The 25,327-nt window shown below is 40.8% G+C and overlaps 1 protein-coding gene across 2 annotated transcripts in view; it reads right to left on the minus strand.

Moving 5' to 3' along the window:
• NKAIN (Sodium/potassium-transporting ATPase subunit beta-1-interacting protein) overlaps positions 1-25,327 on the minus strand; it is a 255,084-nt gene that overhangs the window by 8,276 nt on the left and 221,481 nt on the right. For both annotated transcript variants that reach the window (XM_053779389.2, XM_070089580.1), the window contains exons 2-6: positions 22,276-22,413; positions 11,653-11,781; positions 11,295-11,444; positions 10,518-10,578; positions 9,234-9,279 (exon numbers count right to left, since the gene is read on the minus strand). In XM_053779389.2, coding sequence (XP_053635364.1) covers positions 9,234-9,279; positions 10,518-10,578; positions 11,295-11,444; positions 11,653-11,781; positions 22,276-22,413 — 524 coding nt within the window. The remainder of the gene's footprint in view (positions 1-9,233; positions 9,280-10,517; positions 10,579-11,294; positions 11,445-11,652; positions 11,782-22,275; positions 22,414-25,327) is intronic.

The raw sequence follows: 25,327 nt of genomic DNA on the forward strand, positions 1-25,327 counted from the left end.
CATGGTAGATTCAGGTGGAGATGAGTTTTTTAATGTTTAATATGCTGTTGAAATACAATCAACATCAATAATAATAATAATGATAATTTATAATAATAATAAACACTAATAATAATAAATAATCGTCCTGCCAAGTGAGTGTAAAATGGAAGCCTGTACTTGATTTACATGATGGTAGGATTGCTGGTGTCTTTTCTCTGTCTCATAAACATGCAAGATTTCAGCTACGTCTTGGTACTTCTACTTACACTTAGGTCACAAGCATATATATACACACCCCTCTGGGTTTTCTTCTGTTTTCTTACTAGTTCTTGCTCTTGTTTATTTCCTCTTATCTCCATGGGAAAGTGGAACAGAATTCTCCCTCCATAAGCCGTATGTGTTGTACGAGGCTACTAAAATGTCGGGAGCAAGGGGCTAGTACCCTTCTGTATAAATTACTAAATTTAAAAAGAGAAACTTTTGTTTTTCTTTTTGGGCCACCCTGCTTTGGTGGGATACGGCCGGTTTGTTGAAAGAAGAAGAATCAATAATAATAATAATAGATTGACTTGGAGGGTGTATAAATCTGTAGTGGAGGGGAGGAGGGGTAGGGGTCATCCTAGGAAAGGATGGAGGGAGGGGGGGTAACAGAGGTGTTGTGTGGAAGGGGCTTGGACATGCTGCAGGTGTGTGTGAGTGTGTTTGATAGAAGTGAATGGAGACGAATGGTTTTTGGAACTTGATGAGCTGTTGGAGTGTGAGCAGTGTAATATTTTGTGAAGGGATTCAGGGAAACTGGTTAGCTGGTCTTGAATCCTGGAGGTGGGAAGTACAATGCTTGTGTTGCAAAGGAAGGGTTTGGAATATTTGCTGTTTGGAGTAACATCTGAACTGTCGTATCTGTACACCTCTGCAAAGAGGATGATTATGTATGAATGATGGTGAAATTGTTTCTTTTTCTTTGGGTCACTCTACCTCAGTGAGAGATGGCCAGTGTGTTAATGAAAAAAAATAATAATTTGGGATGGACTCAAGTCCTAACATGGGCAGTACAGTGCCTGCACTTTGAAGAATGGGTGAGCATATTGCTGTTCAAACGGCAATCCAAATTACAGTGGATGACCATAACTCACACAGTTTACAGTCCTGAAAACTACACTACTAATCATTTGTGCGACTTATGAACTAAAAAACATATGGGAAAAATGGGGCTGTATTCTTCAGACCTTTGAGAGAGCTGCAACATTATTTTTAATATAAAATAATAGTTTTTCTTACTTAACATTGTCGATGATGATACTGTGAAATGCCTGAACTTTAGTGAGGTTCAGACAGTTAAAATAAAGTACATTAGCTAAAAAAACGGTTACATTAAATAACAAAAAGGCACAATACCATGACTGGGTCAATACACAAAGAACCTGCATGTAAGAGAGAGAAGTTTACAATGATGTTTTGGTTTGACTTGGATCATTTACAAGTTATTGACTTTGTAAATGGTCCAAGTCAGACCAAAACATCATCATAAGCTTCTCTTTCCTATGTGCAGGTTATATGTGTATGGTTACATTAATACTTTACATTATATTGTTACTACCTTCAAGTGGAGGTGAAGATGCTTAACATGTTGAAGTGAGTGAAGAGGCTGGCTGTAAACCTATTCTTCATTCTTATCACTGTGTCACACTGAGGATTACTCATTGCATTGCCTCATTGTTTCGAATTGACTGAATCGTTGATTCTCTAACACCAAACACTCGTGCTGTCACCATGATATATGCACAGCTCTTCATCTCAATTACCTCCAATTTTTTTATAACAGGCCTAGTTTCCCTGCTTAATCATCTTCCTTGTTTCACCAGCATCACCTACACTTTGGAAGCCATGATAAATATCCCGACGAGATGAGGAAAATCTAAGCAATATGCATAAAGTTAAAATCATAGAGTATATGTCGTCCAAATACACCGACCTGCAGGAGAGGCTGGTTTGTTTACATCCCATCACCCTCCCCCACACACTCCCTATCACCTACCCCCATGCCTTCCCCACATGCTCCTCATCCCCTCTCCCACACCCTCCTCATCACCCACCCTCATGCCTTCCCCACACCCTCCCCAACGCATTCCCCATACCCTCCCGATCACCCTCCCCCAAGCCCACACACTTTCGCACAGTACTAAGACTGCGGAGTTGCCTAATGCATATTGGGGAGGTATCAAGCCTGTCTGCCATGGTGCTTATTAACAGAGAAGTGCATCACCAATAAAAACAAATTCTGCTCCCATGTTTCTTAGTGGAAATGGCTGTGCTTCTATCAAAAATAAAAACCCAAATTTCAATTCCTTAATATTGAAAATGTGAGCTATGATCATGCAACTTAAGATTTTCCATTGTATATGGCTGCACACCTCTGGAAAGACAGCTATAGAATGACTGATGATAAATGTATTTCCTTGTTTTAGGGGGATATGTCACCATGCCTTGGTAAGAGACTGCCAATGTGGTTATAAAAGAAATTGTATAATATTTAAGTGTGTGTTGTAAGAGGCGACCAAAATGCCGGGAGCAAGGGGCTAGTAACCCCTTCTCCTGTACAAATTACTCAATTAAAAAGAAAAACTTTCGTTTTTCTTTTTGAGCCACCCTGCCTTGGTGGGATACGGCCGGTTTGTTGAAGAAAAAAAATTAAATTATGAACACTATAATTCTGACGAACAGAATAAATGCACGTGTGCATAAGAATGTAGGAAAACTAAAATACAGTACAGGTGGGGGCCCCCGCTTATACAGCAGGTTAGGTTCCAGGCTACTGCTGTAAAGTGAAACGTGGCCTTTTTTTCACTTTCAAATGCATATAAAAGCCTGATAACATGTTTACACTATCATATATTAAGTGAGAAATAGTGCAATACCTAAAAAATGCATATACAGTACACACATTACTTACCTTAAAATATTTTTGTCCTTAGCTTATAGAGAGTGGTGAACATATTTATTGTTGGAAGTCTGAATAAATGAAGAATTGGCATAACTGAAAACCACTGCATTAGTGAAGTGATGTAAAGCAAAGTACTGTAAAGCAGGGCCTGCCTGTATTTTGATTTGTAAGACAAAATGAGGGGATACTCCACTGCAATAATTTCTTTGAATTTCTTCATCACCTTGTGCATGCGTGCGTACCTACACAGTAGGTTTCTTCAGTCAAATACAGAGGAGGGAGCAGAAGCAGTAGAGATGTGAAGACAATGTAATCAGTCCATCACCCTTGAAGATGTAGTTTTGAGGTGGTCAGTCCCTCAGCCTGGAGAAAAGTTCTGCTTCACAGTCTGGAACAATGTTCCAGACTATGGAGCATCTCTACTGCTTCTGCTGCCTCTGTATTTGACTGAAGAAGCTGAATGTGTAGGTGAAACATTTCAGAATAAAGATACCTAGCTGTGGCATATGTGTTTCTTAGTAACTTTTCAGTATTGTATACCATTATCAGATCCTTGGTTAAAATGTTTAAAGTAAGTATGGCTCGAATATTTGAATGGTTTGTCCATTTGTTGAACAACATTTTTATATTAGGGAAGAGAGGGAACTGCAGCTAAAAATTTATGGAGAGCAAGTATGATTCTTTTGTATGAAGGAAAAAGTGATAATAGAAGGAGCAAAAATTATAAGTATACAAATTGACTGAATATACATAGATGAGTAATGGATGCAGATATACTGCCAGCAGTGGTGAAGAAAATACAGGTTGTAGAAGAAGCTTTATTGGGCAATGTCTCACTATTTGTACAGTGCTCGTCACGGCATTATGTCAGGTGAGCGCCCCGGCATAATGCCGTAACAAAAATCAAAGGCCTAACCATACAGGGGGGTCTTTTTTCGTCAGTGCATTATGCCGGGTAGCAACTGTTAGTATGACGTCACACTCCACAGTGACTCCTCAGTGCTCACGTGGCTGCTGTGGTGAGAGGAATTGTTGCACTTTTGTCTCTCGTCCACCCCATCTTTTGTCCAGTGTTCCCTTTGGTTTTGGGGTTATACATGTTTGATTATGGGTAAAAGGAAGTCTTTAACACCTAAAACTATAGCTCAAATCATAATACTTCACAGTGCCAGGCACCAGATGAAAAAAATGGTGGAGAATGTTGGTGGGTGAGCGTTCAGTTAGGAACTGGGTGCAGTGTTTCAAGACTGGTGGCGGTGCCAAGGTACCATCTGCCAAACCTCAGCCTGGCCCCTCGGAAAAGACATCTGTTCGTACCTTAATTGTGTTAAAGAAGCAGTTAGAGAGTACACCTAAGATAACTGCTATAGAATTGAAAGAAAACAACCCACAACTTCTCTCAGAGGTGTCTGTAAGAAATGTCAGCAGACGTGTGTCAGAACTGGGCTACAGTAGTCACCGCCAGGTTAAGAAACCGATCCTCTCCAAGCCACAGAAGAAACATAGGCTGGATTATGCAAAGAAATATCTTCACTGGAATCCTCAACAGTGGTCTAAAGCATTTTGGAGTGATGAAGCAACCTTCACCGTCATCTGTAACCATGAGGGACATGTGTACCAGCCCAGAGGTAGTGACCCACTAGACCCATGCTACACCTGTGGGACCACCAAACACCCAAACCTGCTCACGGTTTGGGGGTGTTTCAGTACCCATGGTGTTGGTGAACTGATTGTGCTTCCCAAAAACCAGTATATGAACCAGTATAATTCTCTGGAGTTATTGTGTGACAATTTACCTGAGGCGTTTGACAAGTGTGGGGCTATGGTTTTGATGCAGGACGGTGCACCGTGTCATACCATCAAATGTGTAGTTCACCGGCTTAAGGACTGTGAAGTGAGGTTCTTTAATGACTGGCCAGGCAATTCCCCAGACCTAAACCCTATTGAGAACCTCTGGTCAACAGCGAAACGAATTTTACTGGGCAAGGATATTGGTTCCATCCTGCGGCTGGAGGCTGCTCTACATGAGGCATCGAATAATGTACCTCCCCAAACCCTCAAGAATTTGTGTGAGAGTTCTCCTACATGGCTGAGGGACCTGATTAAGCATGAAGGATGCAGCACCAAGTATTAAAACCTCAGTAAGTGTGCAAATAGTATATATATTTCTTCTTTCTTTCAACGCACCGGCCATATCCCACCGAGGCGGGGTAATATATACTTACTTTCTTTCAACACACCGGCCGTATCCCACCGAGGCGGGGTGGCCCAAAAGGAAAAACGAAAGTTTCTCCTTTTACATTTAGTAATATATACAGGAGAAGAGGTTACTAGCCCCTTGCTCCCGGCATTTTAGTCGCCTCTTACAACACGCATGGCTTACGGAGGAAGAATTCTGTTCCACTTCCCCATGGAGGTAAGAGGAAATAAACAAGAACAAGAACTAGTAAGAAAATATTAGAAAACCCAGAGGGGTGTGTATATATATATGCTTGTACATGTATGTGTAGTGTGACCTAAGTGTAAGTAGAAGTAGCAAGACGTACCTGAAATCTCGCATGTTTATGAGACAGAAAAATGGACACCAGCAATCCTACCATCATGTAAAACAATTACAGGCTTTCGTTTCACACTCACTTGGCAGGATGGTAGTACCTCCCTGGGTGGTTGCTGTCTATCAACCTACTACCTAGGGCAAATATATATATCTTTCTTTCAACACACCGGCCGTATCCCACCGAGGCAGGGTGGCCCAAAAGGAAAAACAAGTTTCTCCTTTTACATTTAGTAATATATACAGGAGAAGGGGTTACTAGCCCCTTGCTCCCGGCATTTCAGTCGCCTCTTACAACATGCATGGCTTATGGAGGAAGAATTCTGTTAAACTTCTCCATGGAGGTAAGAGGAAATAAACAAGAACAAGAACTAGAAAGAAAATAGAAGAAAACCCAGAGGGGTGTGTGTATACATATACTTGTACATGTATGTGTAGTGTGACCTAAGTGCAAGTAGAAGTAGCAAGACGTACCTGAAATCTCGCATGTTTATGAGACAGACAAAAAACACCAGCAATCCTACCATCACGTAAAACAATTACAGGCTTTCGTTTTACACTCACTTGGCAGGACGGTAGTACCTCCCTGGGTGGTTGCTGTCTATCAACCTACTACCTAGTTGGCAAATGTATATATATATATACATTATAATCTTTCATGGTATGCGTTTGTGTTTTGGTGCATGTGTGAGGGAGGGGCGGCATAATATCGTGATGAGCACTGTAGAGCTTTACCGAGTCATGATTCGATAAAGCTCTACACAGAGTAAAACATTGTCCCAACATAACTTGTTCTGCAACCTTTGTCCATTAGGTGAATAATGCAGCGAGGATTAACAGAGTGAACTGTGGTGACTATTTTAGGATGATGACTGATGGTGGTGACTATAGTAGTAAGATGACTGATGGTGGTGACTATAGTAGAAGGATGGCTGATGGTGGTGACTATAGTAGAAGGATGACTGATGGTTGTGACTATAGCAGTAGCATGACTGATGGTGGTGACTGTAGTAGAAGGATGACTGACAGCGACAACTATAAAAGACTACTGGGAAAATGAACATGGCAATACAGTAACAAAGTGACTGTTAGCCTGGATATATGTATATAAAAAAGTGAATGACTTATCGACTGGGGAGTCGAGGACACTGATAGGAAGATCACTGGTAGAATAAGGATAGTAACAAAATGACTAGTAGTATTACCTGGAGTTTACCTGGAGAGAGTTCCGGGGGTCAACGCCCCCGCGGCCCGGTCTGTGACCAGGCCTCCTGGTGGATCAGAGCCTGATCAACCAGGCTGTTACTGCTGGCTGCACACAAACCAACGTACGAGCCACAGCCCAGCTGGTCAGGAACCGACTTTAGGTGTTTGTCCAGTGCCAGCTTGAAGACTGCCAGGGGTCTGTTGGTAATCCCCCTTATGTATGCTGGGAGGCAGTTGAACAGTCTCGGGCCCCTGACACTTATTGTATGGTCTCTTAACGTGCTAGTGACACCCCTGCTTTTCATTGGGGGGATGTTGCATCGTCTGCCAAGTCTTTTGCTTTCGTAGTGAGTGATTTTCGTGTGCAAGTTCAGTACTAGTCCCTCTAGGATTTTCCAGGTGTATATAATCATGTATCTCTCCCGCCTGCATTCCAGGGAATACAGTTTTAGGAACCTCAAGTGCTCCCAGTAATTGAGGTGTTTTATCTCCGTTATGCGCGCCGTGAAGGTTCTCTGTACATTTTCTAGGTCAGCAATTTCACCTGCCTTGAAAGGTGCTGTTAGTGTGCAGCAATATTCCAGCCTAGACAGAACAAGTGACCTGAAGAGTGTCATCATGGGCTTGGCCTCCCTAGTTTTGAAGGTTCTCATTATCCATCCTGTCATTTTTCTAGCAGATGCGATTGATACAATGTTATGGTCCTTGAAGGTGAGATCCTCCGACATGATCACTCCCAGGTCTTTGACGTTGGCGTTTCGCTCTATTTTGTGGCCAGAATTTGTTTTGTACTCTGATGAAGATTTAATTTCCTCGTGTTTACCATATCTGAGTAATTGAAATTTCTCATCGTTGAACTTCATATTGTTTTCTGCAGCCCACTGAAAGATTTGGTTGATGTCCGCCTGGAGCCTTGCAGTGTCTGCAATGGAAGACACTGTCATGCAGATTCGGGTGTCATCTGCAAAGGAAGACACGGTGCTGTGGCTGACATCCTTGTCTATGTCGGATATGAGGATGAGGAACAAGATGGGAGTGAGTACTGTGCCTTGTGGAACAGAGCTTTTCACCGTAGCTGCCTCGGACTTTACTCTGTTGACGACTACTCTCTGTGTTCTGTTAGTGAGGAAATTATAGATCCATCGACCGACTTTTCCTGTTATCCCTTTAGCACGCATTTTGTGCGCTATTATGCCATGGTCACACTTGTCGAAGGCTTTTGCAAAGTCTGTATATATTACATCTGCATTCTTTTTATCTTCTAGTGCATTTAGGACCTTGTCGTAGTGATCCAATAGTTGAGACAGACAGGAGCGACCTGTTCTAAACCCATGTTGCCCTGGGTTGTGTAACTGATGGGTTTGTAGATGGGTGGTGATCTTGCTTCTTAGGACCCTTTCAAAGATTTTTATGATATGGGATGTTAGTGCTATCGGTCTGTAGTTCTTTGCTGTTGCTTTACTGCCCCCTTTGTGGAGTGGGGCTATGTCTGTTGTTTTTAGTAACTGTGGGACGACCCCCGTGTCCATGCTCCCTCTCCATAGGATGGAAAAGGCTCGTGATAGGGGCTTCTTGCAGTTCTTGATGAACACGGAGTTCCATGAGTCTGGCCCTGGGGCAGAGTGCATGGGCATGTCATTTATCGCCTGTTCGAAGTCATTTGGCGTCAGGATAACATCGGATAGGCTTGTGTTAACCAAATTTTGTGGCTCTCTCATAAAAAATTCATTTTGATCTTCGACTCTCAGTCTGGTCAATATAAGTCTGAATGCTAGTTTTGCATTAGGAAAAAGGAAACTAATGAGGATTTGAAAATGCAGATAACCAAGACTATATTTCGCTATGTCCAAAAAAAAAAAAAAAAAAACAAAAAAAAAAAAAAAAAAAAGACTTGAAAACTGAAAAATCAAAATGATAAATGTACTATTATGAAAAGAATGAGTTAATATTATACTATATTCTTCTGTATTTAAATAAATGTGTAGAAATATTCTTTAAAACTCCCAGTATAGTAGTAAACAGTGTTTATGATGGCAAGAAGTATAAAACAGTAACATGATGGATATTCACATCTTCTCTCCCCAGGCAGGTGTTTGTAACCTGATAAAGCCAAATGTGTGAGTGAAACATTATCAATAAAGGCTTGCATTATACTACATTTGTCTTTATCCAAAGTTCAGGTTAGTAAGTACAAGGTAATGACCTGCAAACACTCTTCAACAAGTTCTACATAACACATTATGTAACCTTTGGGTTATTATTGCTTAAAAGATGATTTCCCACTGAAAAACACTATTTATACTGAAAAATGTTTGGACCAATCAATATATTGGAACATTAAGAACCATAGCATTCCTGCACTGTACCTGAATATTCATTATTGTCAATAAGGTCACATAATAAAAAAACATCACAGAAGAGTTTGTTAATGCTGTAGCACTAGCCAACTACAACACTAGCCAACTACAACACTAGCCAACTACAACACAAGTCTAAAACACATTACAGCTAACTGACCTGGCACACCAAGAACACAGCTTAAAATATTACCTGTATTCAACAGAGTATATAGAAGTTGGTCTACTCTTAGCATTGCCTGTAAAAAACAAAATATTCAGCCAATTAATAAAAGGAAATGTTGTGCCAATACACACATTAATATACATTTGTACTATTAAATAAGGTAATGATTATCATCCTACTGCAGATGAATCACAGCCAATAACTTAGAGGTACAGTGTGTTTCTCAACTTTAATTTAGCTACATGAAATATACAGTAGTTAGTATTACCAGTACACAGAGTATGATCTGCAGTCTATTTATACAATGTTATACAATAAATTCACAGGTGCAATATTTATTCATGACTTTAATTACTACTGCTTACTGTACTGCATTTCAAGTAGAATTTACTCACCCTCTCAACCTCCATCTAATAAAGTAAACTTGATCAACTTTCCTAATGCTGTTTTCTTTCATAAAAAGTTTTAATTTTTTGCTTAATCAGGAAAAAGTTTAAGTAGCAATTTCATAAATAATTGTTTAAGCCCTGCAGTGATAATCATTACAGGTTATAGTCTACATAATTAGTAATAAAGAGTCCACACAGGTTACTAAAAAAAAAAAATGATAAAGCAACACTGATCTCTATTCTTTAAAAAGTTCCATATCATAAGTAATTTAAAAATATCATTAATCCATAGCAAAAAAAAAAAAATCACCAGGATGCTCAAGCATATAATTACAGCTCAACAAATCACTGCAACGCAACAAATCCACTAGCTACTGAAAACAATTTGTGAGCATCATTACTTGAGTGCACTGCAACGGGGCTGGAGTGCCCACAAATCAGGTTGATGTGTATAACAAGCTGGTGTGGGACCAGCCAGGGGTAAGGTGAGCTGATGATAATAATGGTGTTGATGATGATGGTGGTGGTGATGGTGGTGGTGGCAGCCATGCAGGATGGAAGACCAATCAAACTCGGAACAACCCAAAGACACTGGGACTCCAGAAGGGCAGTAATACCTTGCATATGTGGGCTGAACAGCCATGTTACCAGTCACTCCCTGCTCAAACCCGCCTATAAAGTCGACTGCAAGACCATTAAATTTTGTCAGCAACCAACAGAATTAAGATTCCGCCAGTTACTCAAAATTAATACTGTACGCAACAATACAATCTTACGCGTTAATAAAAAATCCTGATAATATCTTTCCATTTGCTAATTACTTAGCTGCAATTTTCATATACATGTGAATGATTTTAACACCAATGATATTGCTTGCATTTATGGCTAACAATAAAACAGATTATAGACAATCATTACTTACAGCTATCATCTTCCTCTGAGAAGACCTTTATAAGGTAGATGGACACACACAATCCAAACACCTGAAATACCAACAACAATGCAGTACTTCATTAACAGAGAACACCTGGTCATATTAAAAATGATAAGATCCAAAGTTTCTCAAAATCAAGTGGAACAATATAGAAATAGTTTTTATACTAAACATTACTGAACAGTAGCTTATTGAAAATGGAATTCAAATTTAATATTTAGAGCGACATGTACCATTTTTATGCTGCACCATCCACTATGGGCCCTCCATTATGTTATACATATTGCAATTTGGTAATTATTCTTAAACCATTTATATAAAAGCAGTATACAGAGCACATTAAACACAATTTTTTTTTTTTTAACATGTCAGCCATCTCCCACTGAGGCAAGGTGACCCAAAAAGAAAGAAACACTTTCACCATCATTCACACATAATTACTTTCTTGGTAGAGATGCTCAGATATGACAGTTTAGATGTCACTCCAAACTGCAAATATCCCAAACCCCTCCTTCAAAATGTAGGCATTGTAGTTCCCATCTCCTGGACTCAAGTCTGGCTAACTGGGTTCCCTGAATCCCATCACAAAATATTACCCTACTCATGCTCCAACAGCTCATCAAGCCCCAAAAATCATTCATTCCCATTCACTCCTATTTAACATGCTCACACATGCCTGCTGTATGTCCAAGCCCCTTGCACCTCCCCCTCCACCCTTTCCTAGGATGACCCTACAATGTATAACATTAAAAAGTGTATTCTTACCGCAAAAGCACACTGGATACCAGCATGAATTGTTTCCACGTAGATATAATCAACAAGACAATTATTCACCTCTAAGGGTCGCATTGGACGTAGAGGATCTAAATTTGTAAGATTAGTGGTATACACTGCTTGACATCCAAATCCATTCACCTGCAGAGAATTACCTTAATGAAACAACTGGTTTTCAATCTTAAAAACAGTTTCTTGTATTCTTAGCTATGCTAAGTTTATTTAAGACAACTAAATTAAAACATTTGCATCACATCAACTAATTTGAAACATGATACTTTAAGAAAACTACCAACAAACATCAACATTATAGTAATGTTTACTAAGCATAAACAATGTCATTACTAACCTCCCACCAAGAAGCACTGCCAGTTCCAAAGTTGAGCCAGTCTTTACTGTTATCAAGAATGCCAATGTTCAAATAAAAACAGATGACGAATACATTCCATCCCACCCACATCAGCTGCCACACCAGGTACTGTAAGATGAACAAAATGTTACTTTATATACAGTATATATAATACATATGCAGTTTTTAATACTGGCCATCTCCCACTGAGGCACGGTGACATACAAAAAAAAAAATCACCACCACTCATCTGAACAGCCATCTTACCAGGCGTGTGCAGACATGTACTCTAACAGAATGTACAGAGGACCTTCACTGCTTGCATAAATTCAGTAAAGCAACTAAATTATTGCAAATGCTTGAAGTCCCTCTATCTGCACTCCAAGGAATGCAGGTGAGAAATACATTATAAATTCACACCTTGAAAATTCTAGATGGACTTGTCCCAAATTTGCATACACACACAAATCACTTCCTATGAAATTAAGAGGCATGGCAGCTGGTGGAAAATATAGTATCCCTAATGAAAAGAAAAGCTGTATTGAGTACACTAAAAGATAACTCAACAAGGGGCCAAGATTTTTCAATACCCTCCCTTCACATATAAAGGGAATTACCATGAGACCCTAAGATGTCCTTATGAGGGAACCTGATAAGTCCCTCATGTCAATTTCTCATCAGCTGGGCTGTGTGCAAACTGGTAAGTTGGACAATGTGCACCTAACATTGACAGCCTGGTTGATCAGGCTATCTACATTATTATTATTATAATCAAGAGGGAAGCGCTAAACCCGGAGGATTATACAGCGCCTAGGGGAGGGGATGTGGAAGGCATTCAGGCTTAATTCGGGGAACTGGAGCACAGATCCAATTCCCTAAATCAAGAGCCCCTCACCAACATCAAGGAACCTTCCTTGAGGGGCAGGCTATCTACAGGGATGCCTCATCTGGGACCTGGCCCCAAGGGCACTGACCCCTCAAACACCCTCCAGTTAACTTCCAGGTAACATATCAATTCAAATGACCCCCCAAACTGCAACATCTCTACACCACCTTCAGAGTGGAAGCACTGCACCTCCCACCTCCAGGGTTCAAGTCCAGCTAGCTGGTTTCCCTGAATCCCTTCATAAATATTACCTTGCTCCCAATCCAACAGCACATCAAGCCATAAAAACCACTCTTATCCATTCACTCCAATCTAACATGCACACACAAGCCTACTCCTCCCTCTCCATCCAGTTGCTGCATGATCCAAGAAAGGTATCCCCATATCACTTAACCCCAACCCCCAGATGTCAATGCATGCAAAAAGATTAGTGCAAAGTGTGGCACAAGTTTCTAATGCATTTAAGTATTTTATTAGCAATTAAGATTTGAAGCAAATCAGATTTGGTGTTCACACGTTACCACGTAAGCACCTACATCCCATTTTTTTTTTCAATAAAAATGGCAAATTAGGACAGTTCTCAACTAATTCACACCTTCCACTAACAACAGCGGTTTTGACACCAAACTGAAGAGGAACTATCTAGTGACTTTCTTGAAATGCTCCAGTTCTGCTTTTTAAGAGGTTGTCAGAACCAACTAGTTTTGACAACCTGCTAGTTTATTGTCCATCCCATGTTCATCCTGTGAGTGCTAGTTCAAAGAAACAAAATTACAGAAGTCACATTATTATAATCAATACTAAGCAGTAAACCCATAATGGGTCATTATCCAATCCCACCAACCATCACAAAAAAAATGTTAATCAATTTATATATTACAATTTCTTCACATGGTTAATGAACACAATACATGATGAAGTAATAATCTTAAAAATATTTAAGTACCTTATTACCACCAAAACATTAGTCATTATTGGGTTGCAATCTCTTCAAAAACAATATATGTATTCATCTTGTCGACACAAAATGCGGCTACAGTCTCAAGACTGCAGATATATTATCATTAATAATGAAATGCTTTGCCAAACCCTGTGAGGTTTGTATGGAGGTGTCTCTGAAAGGATCATGACCCAAAACTTGGTAGCAAGCCATTACTACAACTATTACTACCAATACTACTACTATTACTACCAATACTACTACTATTACTACCATTACTACTAATATTACTACCATTACTATTACTACCTTTATTACTACTATTACTACAACTATTACTACCATTACTACTACTACTACCATTACTACTACTATTACTACTATTACTACCATTACTACTACTTCCATTACTACTACTTCCATTACTACTACTACTTCCATTACTACTACTACTACTACTAATACTGGTGTTACTTCATAACTAGTATTCTTCTCAGACTTTATACTTCGTAATATGGTTAAGTCAGTAGTACTGGTAGAAGGTATATGTTAATGTTGGCTTGAGACTCATCACTCAAGGTGACGTAAACTACAATGTGTTATTTGTGAGGAAGTATTGAACAATGAGTTACAGTATTCAAACATAACTAGTTTAAAAGGAAAGCAGAGCGCACTTGTGAACAAAGATGAGTGTCTTTGAAAGGAAACTAAAACAGCAGACTAGATGGTCTTAGCAATACAGCTGTTGACTGTGTGCAACAAGAAACACTTGTTAAGCAACACTTGTTGCACACCTGGTAGCTTGGAAGATTGCAAGAGTAAAGAAGCAACATTGGAGAGGAAGTAGTTTAACCAGCAACAATCGTCATGATGCAGACAGTTTGTGGGCATGAAGCTACAAAAGACAATTGAACAGATATATCTGTTCAATGACACAACTGGTAAATGAATTAAGACCATGTGTTATAAAAGACCAGGTGATTGCAACCATAAAAATGTGTTGGAGAGTTTAGTTTCCAGCTGGACGAGTGAGTCTACAGATATTAGTACCGTACGTTAACTCATGGTTTACGTATGGTATTAAGGTCCAGAAGATATGGAGGAGCAATTTCTGTTCTCCCGGCCATTACACACCACCACAACTGGACAAAATATTTTTAAGATTTGTGGACTCAGGCTTCAAGAAAGAAGCTTCAGTGGAATTAGTGTTTTAATATCTGTACAAATACAAGTTTATTTCAACGTGATACATTGTTTATACAGAAATAGGTGATACTTGAGAGCATGTTAAAAGCCTATATGTAATTATGCAGAGCATTTCGGGGAAGTTTAAGAGACGTGTGAGTTTCTGTCTCCTAATATTATGTTTATTTTCCCCCTGTAATCTACCCCATCCATAATTACTATCACATTTGCTTTGTCTGCTTTCCTAAGGTGAAGTCCAGGATCTTTCCTTAATTCATGGTATAACTTAACAAATCTTTGATGACAATTGTGTTGACCTCAAAGATTTGTTAAGTTATACCATGAATTAAGGAAAGATCCTGGACTTCACCTTACAAAAGCAGACAAAGCAAATGTGATAGTAATTATGTACAAGGTAGATTACAAAGGAAAAATAACATATTAGAAGACAGGGGAACTGATGTGTCCCTTAATAATGATGCAACAGCAATATTTGGAGCTGGGTATGGAGAGTACTTGTCACTTAACTTACCTACCTTTTTCCGAACTGCACACATAGTAGTGGGTATTACATGAGCCCTCGCCCGTTTAAAATCTAGGAATCAATCAGTGGTTCTACTGCAACACTAGTAGCCCCATGCAACATGTTTCACTGGCACTTGCAAGAGCACAAGCCACCAAAACATACATGTATACATGTTTCCGAGAATGTCTACCCGAGGTTTGAGGGACTGCAATCAACGAGCTCAAAACTGTGATAAAAAGTTGTAATAACTGATGAAGAGGGCAGAGAAGTGTATGAATGTGAAGAACATGGAAATGATAGCCAATTAAAGTCAAGTGCTATAGAAAAAGAGCAAACAGAAAGATCTATAAACATCAAAATGGTATACAATACCGACAGGTTGTTAGGTAAGACACATATGCAACAGTTAGACAACTTTATTCCGAAACGTTTCGCCTACACAGTAGGCTTCTTCAGTCGAATACAGAAAGTAGGCAGGAACAGTAGAGATGTGAAGACGATGTAATCAGTCCATCACCCTTAAAGTCGTAGAATTTGAGGTTGTCAGTCCCTCGGCCTGGAGAAGTTCAGTTCCATAGTCAGGAACTATCTGAAGATCAAGCGACAGTGCGGAGACTTAAATACTGTCGGAAGGAGAGGTGCAGGGTAGTAGTAGTAGTAGTAGTTGTAGTAGTAGTAGTAGTGAGAGGCCACTGAGAGGTCATGTCCCTCTCAGATCCAACACTTCTCACTTGCAAAGCTTGTCCAAGGTGTTTTCTGTACCAAGATGCCACGTGTTGCAGTGTCTGACAAGATAAACATCAAAATGGTATACAATACCGACAGGTTGTTAGGTAAGACACATATGCAACAGTTAGACAACTTTATTCCGAAACGTTTCGCCTACACAGTAGGCTTCTTCAGTCGAATACAGAAAGTAGGCAGGAACAGTAGAGATGTGAAGACGATGTAATCAGTCCATCACCCTTAAAGTCGTAGAATTTGAGGTTGTCAGTCCCTCGGCCTGGAGAAGTTCAGTTCCATAGTCAGGAACTATCTGAAGATCAAGCGACAGTGCGGAGACTTAAATACTGTCGGAAGGAGAGGTGCAGGGTAGTAGTAGTAGTAGTAGTTGTAGTAGTAGTAGTAGTGAGAGGCCACTGAGAGGTCATGTCCCTCTCAGATCCAACACTTCTCACTTGCAAAGCTTGTCCAAGGTGTTTTCTGTACCAAGATGCCACGTGTTGCAGTGTCTGACAAGATAAACATCAAAATGGTATACAATACCGACAGGTTGTTAGGTAAGACACATATGCAACAGTTAGACAACTTTATTCCGAAACGTTTCGCCTACACAGTAGGCTTCTTCAGTCGAATACAGAAAGTAGGCAGGAACAGTAGAGATGTGAAGACGATGTAATCAGTCCATCACCCTTAAAGTCGTAGAATTTGAGGTTGTCAGTCCCTCGGCCTGGAGAAGTTCAGTTCCATAGTCAGGAACTATCTGAAGATCAAGCGACAGTGCGGAGACTTAAATACTGTCGGAAGGAGAGGTGCAGGGTAGTAGTAGTAGTAGTAGTTGTAGTAGTAGTAGTAGTGAGAGGCCACTGAGAGGTCATGTCCCTCTCAGATCCAACACTTCTCACTTGCAAAGCTTGTCCAAGGTGTTTTCTGTACCAAGATGCCACGTGTTGCATATGTGTCTTACCTAACAACCTGTCGGTATTGTATACCATTTTGATGTTTATCTTGTCAGACACTGCAACACGTGGCATCTTGGTACAGAAAACACCTTGGACAAGCTTTGCAAGTGAGAAGTGTTGGATCTGAGAGGGACATGACCTCTCAGTGGCCTCTCACTACTACTACTACTACAACTACTACTACTACTACTACCCTGCACCTCTCCTTCCGACAGTATTTAAGTCTCCGCACTGTCGCTTGATCTTCAGATAGTTCCTGACTATGGAACTGAACTTCTCCAGGCCGAGGGACTGACAACCTCAAATTCTACGACTTTAAGGGTGATGGACTGATTACATCGTCTTCACATCTCTACTGTTCCTGCCTACTTTCTGTATTCGACTGAAGAAGCCTACTGTGTAGGCGAAACGTTTCGGAATAAAGTTGTCTAACTGTTGCATATGTGTCTTACCTAACAACCTGTCGGTATTGTATACCATTTTGATGTTTATCTTGTCAGACACTGCAACACGTGGCATCTTGGTACAGAAAACACCTTGGACAAGCTTTGCAAGTGAGAAGTGTTGGATCTGAGAGGGACATGACCTCTCAGTGGCCTCTCACTACTACTACTACTACAACTACTACTACTACTACTACCCTGCACCTCTCCTTCCGACAGTATTTAAGTCTCCGCACTGTCGCTTGATCTTCAGATAGTTCCTGACTATGGAACTGAACTTCTCCAGGCCGAGGGACTGACAACCTCAAATTCTACGACTTTAAGGGTGATGGACTGATTACATCGTCTTCACATCTCTACTGTTCCTGCCTACTTTCTGTATTCGACTGAAGAAGCCTACTGTGTAGGCGAAACGTTTCGGAATAAAGTTGTCTAACTGTTGCATATGTGTCTTACCTAACAGAAAGATCTATATAAGGAAGAGTGCGAGGCTTGTGGTGTAGTGGTGTCAGTATTTAAAATACAGAGTGAGAAAAGCCTCTTGACTGGTTCCCATAATTCACACTGAGACCCTCCACAAACGATATGATGCGTATTAAAGTCACCCAATAAAATGTGTTGGTGGGGCGAGAAAGAAATCAGAAAACAGATAACAGGGCATGAAGGAGAAAGATACAAAGATCATACCACGTACCACTTGAAGATTAAGACACGTGTAATAGTTGGGTATCTTTGCTGATGGTTGAAACATTTCGCCTACATGGCAGACTTCTTCAGTCAATGTAGATAAATGGTTCAGACAACCGACAAGTTGGTAGGTAAGACACAGGCAACAGTTAGGCAACTTTATTCTGAAACGTTTCGCTTACACAGTAGGCTTCTTCAGTCGAATACAGAAAGTAGGCAGGAACAGTAGAGATGTGAAGACGATGTAATCAGTCCATCACCCTTGAAGTCGTAGAATTTGAGGTTGTCAGTCCCTCAGCCTGGAGAAGTTCAGTTCCATAGTCAGGAACTATCTGAAGATCAAGCGACAGTGCGGAGACTTAAATACTGTCGGAAGGAGAGGTGCATAGTAGTAGTAGTAGTGAGAATGTAGCCACTGAGAGGTCAGGTCCCTCTCAGATCCAACAGTTCTCACTTGAAAGGGTTGTCCAAGGTGTTTTCTGTACCAAGAGGCCATGTGTTGCAGTGTCTGACAAGATGAACATCAAAATGGCATACAATACCATCAGGTTGGTGGGCAAGACACATGGGCAACAGTTAGGCAACTTGCATACTGTAGTATACCATTTTAATATTCACAAGAGCATCTTGGTACAGAAGAGAAAACACCTTGAACAACTTTTTCAAGTGAGAATTGATGGATCTGAGAGGGACGTGACCTCTCAATGACTACATTCTATCAACTACCACCCTACACGTCCCCTTCCGACAGTATATAAGTCTCTACACTGTCGCTTGTTCCTTCAGACTGTTTCAGACTGTGGAAAGGAATGCTTCTCCAGGCTGAGGGACTGACAACCTCAAATCTCCGACTTCAAATCTCTACTGCTCCTGTTTACTTTTGTACTCGACTGAAGAAGCCTACTGTGTAGGCGAAACGTTTCGGAATAAAGTTGCCTAACTGTTGCCCACGTGTCTTGCCTACCAAGATACATAAGTGTTGCACATATATCTACTTTTTCAGTCAAATACAGAGGCAAATAAAGTTGGAGGCAACAGTTCCAGACTATTTGAGCTCCATAGTCAGGGAACATTATTCCAGGCTAAGAAAGACTGACCACCTCAAAAACTATTTCTCCAAGATTGATGGACTGATTACGTCCCCTTTACCTCGCCACTGCTGCTGCTAACTCCAATTTATTCGCCTCTGTATTTGACAAGAGGAAGCCTATCGTGTGAAGGACCTGCCTAGTATGGGCCAACAGGCCTGTTGCAGTGTTCCTCCTTTCTTATGTTCTTATGTAAGCGAAACGTTTCAGTCAAGAATAAAGTTACCCAACTGTTGCAAACATCTTACTCTTCAACTTGTCAGTATTATATGAGATTTTCATCACACGTGTACCACTGGCCTAAAAGACGCGTGCTGCAATATAATGAAGCGGAGTGCCAACAATATAATGAAGCGGAGTGCCAACAATATAATGGAGCGGAGTGCCAACAATATAATGAAGCGGAGTGCCAACAATATAATGGAGCGGAGTGCCAACAACATAATGAAGCGGAGTGCCAACAATATAATGGAGCGGAGTGCCAACAATATAATGGAGCGGAGTGCCAACAACATAATGAAGCGGAGTGCCAACAATATAATGGAGCGGAGTGCCAACAATATAATGAAGCGGAGTGCCAACATTAAGCTGACAATAAAGTATATCAAACAAAAATCGCACTCTCGTTAAACATCTCATTGAAAAAAAAGACAAAGTGATTGCAAAAAAGCACACAGCAGGAGAGAAGAAACCAAGAGTGAAACGTAATTTTGGTTCTTGTAAACAGACACATAGAGGAGAAAACTGGGAACGTATCACCTGGAGCCCTCCCTTCCCCTCCCCCAGACTACTCCTTTATTCTCTTATTTTCCACTGTAATAAAACCATTAGAAGTAAGCAGGAAATGACAAAGTAGTCGGTGCCTATGGGCTAAGATGATCAGTAAAACATCAAAATGGTATACAATACCGACAGGTTGTTAGGTAAGACACATATGCAACAGTTAGACAACTTTATTCCGAAACGTTTCGCCTACACAGTAGGCTTCTTCAGTCGAATACAGAAAGTAGGCAGGAACAGTAGAGATGTGAAGACGATGTAATCAGTCCATCACCCTTAAAGTCGTAGAATTTGAGGTTGTCAGTCCCTCGGCCTGGAGAAGTTCAGTTACATCGTCTTCACATCTCTACTGTTCCTGCCTACTTTCTGTATTCGACTGAAGAAGCCTACTGTGTAGGCGAAACGTTTCGGAATAAAGTTGTCTAACTGTTGCATATGTGTCTTACCTAACAACATGATCAGTAAAGTTGGTGTGTGACAGTAATGGTAAGTTAGCAAGAAACGATTTGTGGGAACCCCAAGAAGAAAGAGGGTGTAAGTGTAGATCATGGAAGGTGAGATTGTAAAGGTATAGGAGGTGTGTTAGTGTCCATCACCAGTTGTGTTTCCTCAATAAAAGCCAATATAGTTCCCATAGTTTCTGTGGACAAGGTAGCATAGTGCAAGAGCCGGAAGATGTAGGTAAAGTAGAGTGGAGAGACATTGGTAGTTACCAAAAGATGAAGAGACGGTAGAGGCATCCTGGAAGGAAGGAACCTGAGCACAGGAGGTGACAAGGGACAAGACACGGAGGTAAGAAAGTTAAGAGTAGGAAAACAATATTCTGGTAGGGAGTTTTGGTGGCTGTGGTAGTTCTGGAGATTGGTGGAGCTACGGTGTTGCAACATCACCACAACTATGTGGCCAAAGTGCCAGCAATTTCATCACTTCCGAAGTGTAAGGATTAATTCCCACACTTGCAAACACAGTCCTGTTATATATACCAAGGTTGGAAGCCCTCGGCAACAGAGGGCAACAGAGAACAATATGATGTTCAATGAAGACAAATTCCAACTACTCCGTTATGGAAAACTGGAGGAAATAATAACTAGGACTGAGTATACTACAAACTCCAATCACACAATAGAGTGCAAAAGTAATGTGAAGGACCTGGGTGTGGTAATGTCTGAAGACCTCACCTTCAAGGACCACAACAATGCCACTATCACATCTGCTAGGAAACTGATAGGATGGATAATGAGAACATTCAAGACAAGAGATGCTAAGCCAATGATGATCCTTTTTAAATCACTTATTCTTTCTAGGCTGGAATACTGCTGTACATTAACATCCTCATTCAAGGCAGGTGAAATTGCAGAGCTAGAGAATGTACAGAGAACCTTTACTGCACGTATAAGTTCCATCAAACACCTTAACTACTGGGAGCGCCTGGAAGCACTTGACTTGTACTCACTGGAGCGCAGGCGAGAGAGATATATCATAATCTACACCTGGAAGATTCTGGAGGGACTGGTCCCTAATATGCACACAGGAATCACTCCATACGAAAGCAAAAGAGTTGGCAGGCGATGCAACATACCCCCAGTGAAAAGTATGGGCGTCACTGGTACACTACGAGAAAACGCAATAAGTGTCCGGGGCCCAAGACTGTTCAACAGCCTCCCACCAGCAATAAGGGGCAATACGGGAAGATCCCTGGTTGTCTTCAAGAGGGAGCTGGACAGATACCTAAAGACGGTGCCGGATCAGCCGGGCTGTGGTTCGTACGTTGGATTGCGTGCGGCCAGCAGTAACAGCCTCGTTTATCAGGCCCTGATCCACAGGGAGGCCTGGTCGTGGACCGGGCCGCGGGGACGTTGATCCCCGGAATACCCTCCAGGTAGACCCTCGTAGCAGGATCCTGATATATAACCCCTCTAATTAAATTAATTCAATAGTTTTAGGAATTTTTGGGAGGCATGCGAGGGTGATGATTGTGAGAGGCCGTGTTGATCAGTAAGTCCTGCCCAGACAGACACAATCTGCATAATTCTATAGATAGATTACGTTTTGGTGTATGAAAAAAACGATGAACCTGCAAGAAGTCTGAGGAAGACGATACACCACAAAATCAATGTTCACACTCTTTTCCCCGCCACTTTTTCCGTGGCCTTGAGTCGCTGTAAAAAGAAAAACACGGCTTGTTTGGAAGGCTGTATTGCAGGAGTGTGTGACACACACCAGGATGTGTCACCAGCTGCACCAAGGAAATTCTGCATTATACATACAATATAATGAGTACAACTGATCAAGTACATCACTACACAAATATATAAAAAGTTCCTACTTCTCCATGTGTACTATAATTCATATTCTTAAGCTGCGAAGTTACTGTACAGTTTTGTTAATGTTTAATGTGATACTCACAATGATAATATATTTTGTTTTGTACTGGTAAGCGCCGAAAAAGCCGAATATCACAAAGATGAAATTGAAGAAGTTGGCAATGATGGGGAGCCACATGTAACCCAGGAAGTCGAACACCTGCCGCTCTGCCGTAGAGATCTGCAACAAATATTAACTATTAACAAAGCTGCAAACAACACGTTTTATAGTATATATGACCTGTAAACCACCTCCAAATACAATGATAAATCATACTAATACAAAATTGTCATGGTTAATCTTGTTAGTGTTCGAGCGCCGTGTTTAGTGCGCTTTTAATTCTTGCTGGTAATCTTTGTTATATTAACATAGGAGAGGGAGGTGAACCCAACCAGTCAGGCGATTTTTCTTTATTATACACACAAACAATTAAGTTCCACAAAATATTTCAAAGCTCTAAACTAATGGTGACACTCGAACAACTGTGAAACTCACACTTACTGGTGATATACTGACTCGCTGATAATATCCAATGAACTCTTTTGCTAAATATTTCCTTCATATACCCTACAAAATTCTGGCTGCCAGATAAAAACAAATCTTACTCCAGAGAGCATCTAATAGACACACTTGCATAGTGCTGATTATCCTGACTACAGAATTAAATCCCTTTATCTCTGAGGCTTCCACCAGCAGCAGCAAATCCTTGTATGGTCGGCTCTTAGATCATGACCTTAGAATACATCCATCTCGGCCCCAGGTTTATTTATCTTCACCAGCCGTGTCAAGTCAAGATGTGATGTTGCAGGGGATGACATCTCGCAATCCCAATCCATCTTCGTCCGTGTCAAACTCCACTGCCTCAGACAGAACAAGACTTTGCACTACTGAGCCGATCTCGAGGACTCCATATTGTTACCACTTACCTGTGACATGTTTCAGTTTTCCTACACCCGCGGCCTGACCCAGGGCCAGGCCATCCTATGGCCTGGCCCTGGGTCTGGGCCATCACCATAGCCAGGCTATGGTGGTTTGCAGTCCACTAGCTTACATATCCATCACAGACTGGTGAATCTATCACACCACAGAGATTGTGATAGTTACCTACAGCAAACTTCTACACTTGTTCCAACAATATTTGACATGTGCTGGTACACTGATGATACACTCTTCTCTTAATGCGCCTCTGACTTATCGGATTGTCACTGGATTTATTTTAACTTCCCCTTTTCCATCTCTCTCACTCCAGGGCTTGACAAGGTTAGGTTAAGGATCCCTAACTTTATTGACAAGCTATTTACAGGTTAAGGATTCCTAAGTTTATTGACAAGCTAAGAGCTGTTACCTACATCACCTCATCTGAAAGTAATTTTATTGTTATGAAACATACAAGGAACAGGATGAAGTTGGAGCCATCTGTGGGCCAGTATTTTCATTTGATCAACTGACTTTATCTCGTTAACATCATAATGCTGTACGAATGTGTTCCATACTCGAGTCATCCTGGGGATAAATGATCTCAGATAAGAACATAAGAACGAAGGAACACTGCAGCAGGCCTACTGGCCCATGCGAGGCAGGTCCAAGTCTGTAAAGTAAAAGGACACAAGTGCAACTAATGTGACATTTATTGTGGCAACGTTTCGCTCTCCAGGAGCTTTATCAAGCCATTACTTTACACATTGTCGGTAATTCTACCAACTTTATTACAGGTCCAAATCTCCTACCGGCTTAAGCCAATGCGCCCAACCTAGTCAGGTCAGGTCACATTGACTTAAGGGAAGAACACGGCAACCGACCTGGTAGCACAAGCTATCAGGTCCAACTCACACCCACCCACATCCACTCATGTATTTATCCAACCTATTTTTAAAGCTACACAACGTTCTGGCCTCTATAACTGTACTTGGGAGTTTGTTCCACTCATCCACAACTCTATTACCAAACTAGTACTTTCCTATATCCTTCCTGAATCTGAATTTTTCCAACTTAAAATCATTGCTGAGTCCTGTCTAGGCTAGATATTTTCAGCACACTATTTACATCCCCTTTATTTATTCCTGTCTTCCATTTATACACCTCAATCATATCCCCCCTAATTCTACGTCTTTCTAGAGAGTGCAGATTCAGGGCCCTTAGTCTATCCTCATAGGGAAGGTTTCTGATACATGGGATCAACTTTGTCATCCTCCTTTGTACATTTTCCAGAGCATTTATATCCATTCTGTAATACGGTGACCAAAACTGTGCAGCATAATCTAAATGAGGCCTAACCAAGTATGTATAGAGTTGAAGAACAACCTGAGGACTCCTATTATTTATGCTTCTTGATATGAAGCCAAGGATTCTATTAGCTTTATTGCGAACACTTATGCACTGTTGTGGAAATATAAACACATATGCAGTATAATGTGATCCTTTATTGACTACGTTTCGCCCACACAGTGGGCTTTTTCAAGTCACAAACAGATCTACCTGGGGTGGAAGGGACGCGAGTATTTCTAGTCAGGTTCAGAATGCTGAGGTCAGGTGGAGAATGCTGCATCTGATGATGTATCGAGTGGGGTTATAGAGTCTAAAATCTTGGGTAGCTTGGAAAGGAGATTGGATAAGTTTGTCAGCAGACCTTCTACAGTGTTCTTCCATTCCTGTGTTCTTATGTGGGATAGCGATGAAGAAGTTTCTTGGCAAGTGGTTCAGCTGTTATAGAAGCCACTATTCCGACAACTTCAACCAGAATAGTGGCTTCTATAACATAGGATCACATTATACTGCATATGTATTTATATTTCCATTGTGTCGGTATTTTATACCATTTATTTCCATGCACTGTTGTCTTGGTTTCAGATTACTGCTAACCAGAACTCCTAAATCTTTTTCGCAATCCGTAATATTAAGATCTACATTATTTAGTTTATATGTGGCATGGTTATTGTCCTGTCCAACATTTAGAACTTTGCATTTGTCTATATTAAACTGCATCTGCCACTTCTCCGATCACTGCATCAGTCTATTCAAATCTTCCTCGAGTGCTCTACTGTCCTCGTCAGAATGAATTCGACGGCCTATTTTGGTGTCATCGGCAAACTTGCTG

Source organism: Cherax quadricarinatus, chromosome 29 (genome assembly GCF_038502225.1).
Source record: "Cherax quadricarinatus isolate ZL_2023a chromosome 29, ASM3850222v1, whole genome shotgun sequence".
In the NCBI taxonomy this organism is placed as follows: domain Eukaryota; kingdom Metazoa; phylum Arthropoda; class Malacostraca; order Decapoda; family Parastacidae; genus Cherax; species Cherax quadricarinatus.